General features: G+C 53.9%; 1 protein-coding gene across 1 annotated transcript in view; it reads right to left on the reverse strand.

Annotated features, from left to right (window-relative positions):
• Positions 1 to 9963, reverse strand: part of NEURL1 (neuralized E3 ubiquitin protein ligase 1) — a 72688-nt gene that overhangs the window by 17574 nt on the left and 45151 nt on the right. Inside the window, exons 2-3 of the mRNA XM_006756654.2 lie at positions 5383 to 5624; positions 4602 to 4923 (exon numbers count right to left, since the gene is read on the reverse strand). Of these exons, the coding sequence (XP_006756717.1) occupies positions 4602 to 4923; positions 5383 to 5624 (564 nt within the window). The remainder of the gene's footprint in view (positions 1 to 4601; positions 4924 to 5382; positions 5625 to 9963) is intronic.

A 9963-nucleotide genomic window follows, 5' to 3' on the forward strand; every position in this document is an offset into this window, starting at 1 on the left:
CCAGGGGCTCCTTTGAAGCAGGGCCTGCCATCAGCCCCAGTCTTGTTTGTTTAGATTCTCACATCCGGAGTTCTGGATAATCTTTAACCACGGGTCAGCCTGCAGCCTCCAAGCCGGCTGGCGGGCATCTACCGGCCCCTGTGTGGAAGGCGCTGCCAGCCCATTTACTGTCTCCATAAACATCCTTCTGCCGGTCTCCATCTGGCACGGGGCCGGGAAGGGGCCGGGAAGGAGCCAGGAGGGCGGTGCATGACTTGGATGGGTGAGGGGTTCTCCACCCCACAGGGGTTTACCCCGAAACCCACACCCGCCTCCACCCTCTCCATATAAACCCAACAACAGGAAAGCTAGCAACACACGCTTTCTGAGGCTCATGGAGGGCAGGGCAGACTCTCCCAGAGTCACAGCCTCTTCGATTTATAGAATCTTCAAGCCACAGAATCTTAGACATATAGATTGCCAGAACCATCTGGTCTGGTGATTCTCGAACTTTTTTAGGCAGCGGAATCCTTTTGCCCAATGGAACCAAAAGCTCTGGTACCCTTCTTCCCTATTTGCAAAATGAACACAATAATAACTTTCTTTACCATATATACAAAGAGGATTCATGCTGTCTTCTTAAAGAGCACAGTGCGTGATGGGGACTTGGATCTACATGCGCTTCAGACAGTCAGGAGGAAGGAGGAGGTCAGGGAAGTCTCCCTGGTGGAGGGGAGGGTTTGGGGTCGGCCCTGATATAACTGGCAGAATTTGGGGTGAGCAGAAAGAAAGCGCCTGGAAGAGTCTCTGAAGCAGAAGGAACAGCAAGCTCATTTCTGAATTGAGAAGGGTTGAGAACTGTCAAAGAGGAAGAAATCGCGATCAGCATCCTCAGCTTTCCTCCCATCCCAAGAGCTTGGCTCGGGCTCCTTAAACTAATATTTGCTTCTCAGCCCCTGGCAGCCACGGCTGAAGGTAAATATTGGTTTAGCCTGGGAAGCAGAAGCCCCAGATGGCAGTGTGGTCTTCAGCCAACTGGGGACAGCTCACACTCTTTGAGCCGCTAAGCTTAGGGGGCGGGGGGCGGGGGGGGGGCTGACCCAGGGCCCATCTCTGGAGAGGCCCAGGTCTCTCACTGTCACCCCAAGGACTGGCCCTCAGAAAGCTTATCCTGGGAGTCTCTGTGCATCTCTCTCCTCAGTAGGCAGGTGGGACCGTTCACCAAGACCCGGGAACCTGGGCAGACGCTGGAAAGAAGCAGTACGCCACGCGGCCTTGGGAGCCCCCACCCGACGCCCTCCTGGGCTCAGCCACTGCCATTTTGATGTGGCAATAAATCTCACATTGACCTTGTGCCCAGATCAGCCTGGGAGATCTGAATCCCAGGCCCGGCCTGGCTTCTGGCTGGTTGGGAGGATTTGGGCCGGCCCCTTCCCATCTCTGGGCCACATTTCCTCTCACTGAAACACTTGATAGCACAGAATCTGCTGAAAACTTTCTACTGTCATGGACCCTCCCCCACACCTGTGCACACCCCTTCTCCATAGTCACTCAGTACCCTTCCGCTTCACCCCCTCCCTTGAAGGAACTGCTCCCTGAATGACTGCGAATTCCCTGTGCCTATGCACACCCCTCCTGTCTGGCCTAAATTATTGCTCCTCAACCAGTCCATTCTTTTCACCTCTTTTGGTTCCTGACTTGAAACTCATCTCCTACAGGAAGTCCTTCTGGATTGCTCCCCAGTCGCACCCCTCCCCCCCAACCCTGGTTTTACTCTTCAGCCACACTGAATTGCAGAATTGGACTTAGGACACCTCAGAACAGTTATATGGCGTGCCCCCTAATGTAAACACTCTTCAAGGAGCAGGGTTTCCAACTTGTGTCCCCCCCCACTCCTGCACAGTGCCCCGGCTGTGGTGGTCACAGAGGGGTGCTCGGGAGGATCTGTGAGCAGATCTTGGCTCACCAGCTTTCTGCCAAGAAATATGGCTGCTCTTCCTGAGCCAACATTTCTGACAGGAGCAGGGAGAGTCTGAAAAGCTGGGATAGGAGCTTATCTCTCCAAGTATTAATCACCCCATAAAAGTTGTATTTATTTAGTTGCTGGCAGGCCCTTCTTCCTGGAGGTAGGAAGCTGTTATTCTTGGAGATACCAGCCAGGCTTGGGCCAGGGCGCCCCGAGGGAAGAGGGTGATCTGCATAACAGGAGCCCAGAAGGCCCGTGGAGCCCTGTTATAGTTAGGGCTGGGGAGGTGGGAATGGGACACCTGCCTGGAGGTGTCAATCAGGGAAGAGACCACAGCCCTGCCTCCACTCTGTCAGGGGAGACGGCCAATCTGCCCATGGCCTGACTTTCAAACCTACTATGTGCCAGATACCCTAGGGTGTCTCTGGTCTAAGGAGCAGACACTGGCCAGGTGGGGTTTGAAGGGTTTTTGGCAGAGATTTCGAAAAAAGGCAGGAGGGGAAGGGGCAGGCTTAGCAGGGAATCTCTAAAGATAAGACGCAGGTTTGGAGGACAATCATCTCAGGAAAGACAGACCCATCCTCAGAGCCACCAATAGGAGGGAGGGAGGCTCAGGAGGACCCAAGGGCAGGGAAGTGGCAGCAAGAAGAGAGGGGAACATGGGAAGTAGGGGGGAGGGGGGAGAGGTGCGGGGGGGAAAACTGACCCTGGGACTACATACGGCGGCAGCAGCAGCGGGCATCCCCAGAGGGCAGGGGCGCTAAAGGAGGCATAGAGCAGCACGCCCACCACCGAAGAATTCTTGGATGGATCTCTTTTTTAAAAAAACAAACCCATTTAGGAAGAACAAAATGAAGAGATATTTTAATCTGTTAATTGAATTTAGGGGCCGTAATCAGTGTTTGAAAATGCCCAGGGATTATGGTGATTTACAGCTGGGGCCTCAGCCTTATCGGGTGTACAGAGAGGAGCCTACCGGGAGATCCAAATGAAACTGAAAATGCTGCATGAAAACCCATTTATAGTCAAAGAGGGGGAATGGTGCTGGGCCCGGTAGGCCATCTGGGCTCTGCCCCAGGGTGGGGCCCTTCAGATTACTCTCCAGGCCCCTCCCTCAGCCCCTGAGGTTTGGAAGCCCCAGCTCACCTGGCATGTTCCCACTCCCCTCACTCTCCCCCCCGCCCCTCGCCCCCACCTTCCTGGAACTCAAAAACCCAGCCTAAGCCTCCTCTTCCAAGAAGCCTTCCTGGACTCCATCCTCCCTCACTGACCTCAGCCTCCTCTGACTACCTGCCTCCCTTCATGCTTAAACCCACTGGAGGGTAAAGGGAAAGGCACTGCTTTTGGCATCAGATCACCCAGTTCAAGTCCCAGCTCTGCCACATCCCTACACAGGCAAACCAGGTCTCCCCTGGGCCTCCATTCACTCCCAGTCACATGAGGATAAAAACCACCCCCTCCAAGCCGGCTGCTAAGAGGTTAAATGGGATAACTGGAGGAGAACCATCTTGGCAAATGGGAGGGATCCTATGACCACACCACTTAGCGATGTACTGTGTTCTCTCAGATTATCCCTGATGGTGTCTGGAGTCTTTGCTTTGTCTTGCCTGATTTCCAGTGAGTCTGGGGCTGTGAGCACGCTCGGTCTACCTCAGCATGCCCCACACCCTTACCTCCATCTAACAAGCCATCCATCCTTTCCAGTCCTCTCCCCTACCCACCCTGTAAATACTCCCCAGCATTCTCCACCCATCCGGCACAAGATTCCTCTCTGGAGAGGAAGCCGGGTGCTTGAGATATGGATTCCTCCCTCAGAGCCCTCCCCGTCTTGTTTGGGAACAGACGTATGGATGGACCCAAGCTCAGCCAATACCTCAGCACTTAGAGAAGTGCAGGTGCCAAGCGGTGGGACACAAGGAACGGAGAAGAGAATCCTACCCGAGAGGCTTCAGGGAGGAGGTGGCTTACAAGCTGGGCCTTGAGGCCCGAATAGCATTTTGATCTTTGGGGACCGTGAAGAAGGGCATTCTTTGCTTATGGGAAAGCCAGAATGTTGTTCCCTCTTCCTTTCCCCTTCTTTCCCCCAACAAGACTGTGACCTCCTCAAAACCTGGGACACCCTTCTGTCTCCCACCATGCGGCCAGGCCCTGGGCTAAGGCACAGTCTCCCCACCCACTTTGCACATGAGAAGACTGAGGCTCACACAGAAGTGTCCAGGATAGAGTGCAAATGCGAGCTCTGGGACCCCAGTGCCTTGAAGCATGAGGCCCCGAGGATACCACGGCAGCAGGAGGGTGTTTGTTAAGTATTGCCCAAGATGAGTGGAGGTGACGACAGTCACTGATGCCACCTGTGTCAGCAGCTTCACATCACAGCTCTCTGAGCCTTCAAAAGAACCCTGGAACAGTTATCACTACCCCCACTTTGGGGATGAGAAAACGGAGGTCTCAGAGCACTAGCTATACTAAAAGGGTGAGTCCAGGGTCCAACCTGGGTGTGTCTGACTCTAGCCTGTCTGTCACTGGCAGGTGGGAGCCCGGAAGGCTCACCGTTTCACAGAAGGAAGGGAAGGCAGAAGAGTCTTAGCTCCCCTTCAAATCACAGCTCCTGGAGGTGTGCCCTGCACCTAAGGGGCCAACGAGAGCGGGCACTCACCAAGCAGCTGGACCCCCCGTGTGAGGCCATAGACGTCCACCAGGGCCCAGAGTGGGTCTGCCGTGCGGACCCCGTTGAGGAAGAGCATGGCAGCCGAGTCGTTGATGCGGTAAAACACACGGCCCTTCTTGTCCACCCAGAAGGCGATGATGTTGCCCTCATTGGCAAATTCCTCGGGCAGCGCCTTGGCCCAGAAGCCGCTCTGGGAGACCAGGTCGGGGCAGGCGTACTTGGGCAGCGAGTCAGGGTGGATGCGGGAGGGGTCCTTGCTCGTGAAGCCCAGGCGCAACGCCCCACTCCAGCAGCACTGCTTCTTGGTGATCTGGACGGCAGGGGGTGGCCTCAGACAGCCCGCAGCCCAGCCCGGCCCAGCCCGGCCCAGCCTCTCCCCGACTCCAGCGAGCCCAGACTCCAGCAAGCCCACGGGAAAGGGAGTTGCCCCTCCCTGCAGACCACCCCCATGGAGAGTCGCCGCCCTTCCCAGCTTGCCCACCATTTGGGCTCCTTTCCCTCCCCAGGAGCTAGTGGCCCCCATGGCCACTCCCTGCTCCCCTTCCTTCTTTGCCAGGCAGGGAAGGTTGAGAAAGGAGTACGGACAGACAAGGGAACAGAAAGAGGAGGGACAAGGAAGAGCAACAGAAAGAGCAGAGAGGAAAGAGAAGGTACAGGGTGTAGTAATGGCCATAAGAGAAGGCAGTGATGGGGGCGGGGGCGGGGGGGAGAGATAAAGCTCAGAGGCCCAGGGGGAAGCAGTGACAGAGAGCGGGGAGGGAAGCCCCACCTTCAGCCGGACTTGCTCGTAGATGAGGACCGGGCGGTTACTGAAGGTGATGGCATTGCAGAAGCTGGCCTGCCTCTTGACCGCCTTGTGGCTGAGGTCCATGAGGATCTGGGAGCCCTTGGTGTGTGGGTGGAAAAGCAGCGGCGTGGCGAGGAGCACCCCGCCGGGCAGCACCGGCGGGCAGTGCTTCTGCTTGTGGTGGCATCGGTGAGAGGTGGCAGGGAAGGAACCCCCGATGGAGTCTGCAAATAAAACAAAAGCTACCATGTCAGAGAACTTGGCAATCCAAGAGCTGGACTAGGGTTCCCTAGGGAAGGGCAGATGGGGAGGAAGTCACCCACTGCCCAGTATTTCTACCATCAGGGCAATCCACCACCACTGCCACCATTTGCCACCATCCTTCTCCTGCTCCCATCTACTGCTATGTCCCACTTCACCATCTACCACCATTTATTACCCACCATCATCTACCCTCATCCTTCACCCATCACCTCCCACCACCACCATCATGACCAAAAAGAACTACCATCTACTGTTTCTCCCTAGTATTTCCCACCATCTATCTTCTACCATCAACCTCTGTGACAAATCAGCATTTACTACCAACATCCACCACCATACACTGTCACTCACTACCACCACCATTTATTTTTCCCAACAAATATTCACTATGTATCTGCTGAACACTGAGCCCCGTCCGAGGCACTGGAGATACAGGCATGAAACACCTAAGGATCCTCTCCTCAAGAAGCCAACGGCTCAGGAAGGGAGATAAGACATAGACAGAAATCACAATACAAATGGTAGGCAGTGCTAAGGCCAAAAGGACACGCAGGCAGGTCACTTCTCAGAGAGACATCCTGGAGCAGAGGAAGAGGGGAGGAGGAGGAGGAGATGGCAATGGAGCTGGACCGACAAGGCTGTAGTGAACAGGTGACCATGGGGCTGCCATTGGAGACCAGGAAGGTGGGTGGGGCAAGCTTTGCAGCCCCAGGACCACACCCATCTCTTTCTTCTTTTCGGGACCACTTCCCTCCACCCCAGGCTGCCTCCCTCCACCCCAGGCTGCCTTCCTTCTTCACCCAGGCTGCCTCCCTCCACCCCAGGCTGCCTCCCTCCACCCCAGGCTTCCTGAAGGAACTCAGATCTGCCTCAAGAACCCCTGGCCAGGGAGGTACAGCTCTTTCTTCTACGGACAGCTCCACCACAGCCCAAAGTGGGATCGAGTACGGGACAGGACTTGGTCCACGAAAGGTGCTTTACAACCATGTGAGGTGCTTTATAAACAGGAGACAAGGCCGAGAGAGGAAAGAACACAGGACAAGGTGTCAGATGACTGATCTGTCACTACTGGCCACGTGACCATGGGAAGTCACTTCCCCTCTCTGGCATAATGGGTGGCCTCTACCCATTGGCTCTAAGACATGTATCAGTAGCACTAACATTATGAATGCACATCTTGGGGGTGGAAGGGTGTTCATTTCTTCCCCAAGATCTGTGCACCACCCATCAGGAAGGGCAGCCCCCTCCCACCCCATCATCTTGAGGAGAGACATGGAGGAGGGGGAGATGGAGGCGGGGAAGTAACAGCCACAAACAGGACAGAGGCCTGGGAAGTTTGGGTCCCTCTGAGGCAGGCATTTAAAAATGCAGAAAGCACTCACTCATTTGTGGATTATAATGAACCACAAAAACCGATGAACAAAAACAGATGTCGAGACAGAGAAGCATCGATCAGATGCTCAAAACTCAGAGGGAAGGTAGGGGAGGGAGGGGGTGAGGGGGAGACATCAACCAGAGGACTTGTATGCATGCATATAAGCATAAGCGATGGATGTGGACAACAGGAGGTGAGGGTGAGGGCAGGATTGGGGGGATGAGGGGACATTGGGGGAATAAGGACACATTTGTAATATCTTAATAAAGGGGGAAAAATAAAATAAGCAAAGTGAACAAAGTATTTTTGCTATCTCTTGTGTGAGAAGAAGAAAATAAGAAAACAAATACATAATGGAAAACATACAAGAAACTGAGAACTCGATTGCTTTGGGAAGATCGGCTGGGCGGCTAGATGATCATAGCGGAAGAAATCATTTTCTTGGTTTACCCATTTGCCTTTTGGAATTTTGAAATCTTTTGAACTTGTTTATTCATAAGCCAATAAATAAAGCTTAAATATAAAACCCTTTTAAAAATGCCGAAAGCTTGGTCAGCATCAGGCCTGCCCAGAAAACATGCCACTCCCTAAAGGGGAGGAGGGGTTTCCAGGAAGGAGAGGAAGGCAGGGAGGGAAGAGAGCAGCAGGGAGGGCTCCCGGACTGCACTCCAGGCCCTGTTTGCATCCCTTTGCATTTTTGCATCCTCCTTCCCAGAGGGTCTAGACACCAGTGCCCACTGTCCTGGGCCAACAGGGCACCCTATGAGTCAGCAGCCTCCAGGCCTCCCTGGTAGCGGCTTCCTGAAGGCCAAGCCCATGAGGTGAGGGTGGCCCAAGGAGCTGCCTTGCTTTTACCAAGGAGACAAGACTAGAATTGTCCAACAGTGCTCAAGGACTTTGAAGGCCACCAAGCGGTGAGCGCTGGCATTGCTCGGAGGAGACCCAGACAGTCTGGGAAGGCTACCTGGAAGAGGCTAAGAGGCCCCTGGGGAGATCATTCCCGGGATGGGGTCAGTTGGGGTGAAGGGCAAAGGGAGGGTGGCACTGGCTACAGGTGCCCTGCCTGGAAGTGGTACTCACTGGGCATATACCAGCCTCAGGCACAACTTGGACTCTTTTTTAAAATGTTTTTATTGACTTTTAGAGAGAGAGGAAAGGAGAGGGAGAGAGAGAAACACCAATGAGAGAGAAATATCAACATTGACCACCTGCTTCCTGCACAACCCCTGCTGGGAACTGAACCCAAAACCTAGGCATGTGCCCTGGGAATCGGACTGGCGACCTCTTGGAGCATAGGTCAACTCTCAACCACTGCGCCACACCAGCTGGGCCAGCTGGACTCTTGATTTTAAAAAATACCTCTGGTAAAAGGTAACATTACACATTGTTTAGGGATATATACATATGTAGAAATGAAAGCATAAAGGAAAAAAATGCCTGCTGAGTGAATGGATAGCAAATTGTGGTACATCTATACAATGCAATACTACTCAGCAGTAAAAATTGAATGAACTATGGACAGCAACATGGATAAATTTCAAAATAATTATACTGAGTAAAATAAGCCAGTTTCAAAAAAAATGTGTATATAACCCATGGAACAACCGCAGGCTCTCAGATCCCTTCAAAATGCTTTCTCTTCTTCCCACCCATCCCACTTGGGGTCCTGGGGCCTTCAATAAAGGCATAGAAAACACTGGTGCTGAGCAAATATAGTGGAGACACCCAAGGTCCAAAGACCCAGGTCCTGGAAGGATCATTCCGAGGCCTCCCTTCCACAGGGAGAATGTGGGGTGGGCCAGAGCCCAGCCTCCCTGGCTGCCAGCAGAACAGGTGGGGAAGGGAACAGGGGAGCCCTGGTCCCTGGAGGCACAATGTGCATCCAGAACTGTGGTCTCAAATGCACACTCATGAGTGCGCACACACGCCTGTGAGCACATGAAGGCATGAAGGTAATCCAGACCCTAGAAGACAGAGAAGAGAGAGAAACTTATCTTTTCCCTTATCCCTTAGACCAGAAATCTCACCTTTCCATATGTCCTGTGCACACATGGCTGGACTCATGTACACATGGACATACAGAACACTGCACATAAAACACACACCCATCGCACATGGACCTGCCTCCAAACCCATCTAATAATAATGGCAGCAATTTCTCTCTGAACAAGAGCAACTCCACCACGTGTAGAAAAGTAAGTGCTGCCCTGCCCACCTCCAGAGGGCACCATTCTCATGGATTACAACAGGAATGGTGCCCTCACAGATGTGCAACATGGCAGCCCTGACCAGGGGATCACCACCTCCCCGCCCCCTGTTTCTGTTCTCTACCCCCTCTCCCCATCTCAGCCGGCATTATGATCTGGGGGGAGGAAGGAGATAAAGCAAAATGAGAATTAACCTTGAGAACAGCTCGATGCCAAGGACCAGCTAGGGGCAGCTATACCATCCAAATAGCTGCCCTCCCTGCACTGAGACAGGCACCAGGACCCCCTAAGGTCCCTAGTCTATGGATGAGTGAGCTGCGATTCAGACTGGTTGACCAAGTTGTTTGAGGTCACAGAGCAATTAAGTGGAAGAGCTGAGACTTGCACCCTGGTCTTCCAATGCCATGGCCAGAGTCCTCTACCATACTCAGCATCTAGTGCTAGTGCTCATTTTTCCAAGGCCAAGGTGGCAGGCAGAGAGGGGAAAGTCCTGGCCAGTCCTGGCTGAGGGAGCAGCCTGGGCCTCTGTGCTAGGCAGCTGCTCTCCTGGGGGCCCCTGGTCCTGGGTGGAGCCCCAGTGTTGCCATCTGGCTCCCAGCCAGCCCTACCTTAGTGACAGGTTTACAAGCTTCTAGGGATCCACAGTGGGGGTACCCCCCACAGGCGAGGCTGCTGCTGACACAATGGAAACTCCCCTCCCCCCCGCAACCCCCCACA

The sequence above is a fragment of the Myotis davidii genome, unplaced genomic scaffold, assembly GCF_000327345.1.
Source record: "Myotis davidii unplaced genomic scaffold, ASM32734v1 scaffold332, whole genome shotgun sequence".
Taxonomy (NCBI): Eukaryota; Metazoa; Chordata; class Mammalia; order Chiroptera; family Vespertilionidae; genus Myotis; species Myotis davidii.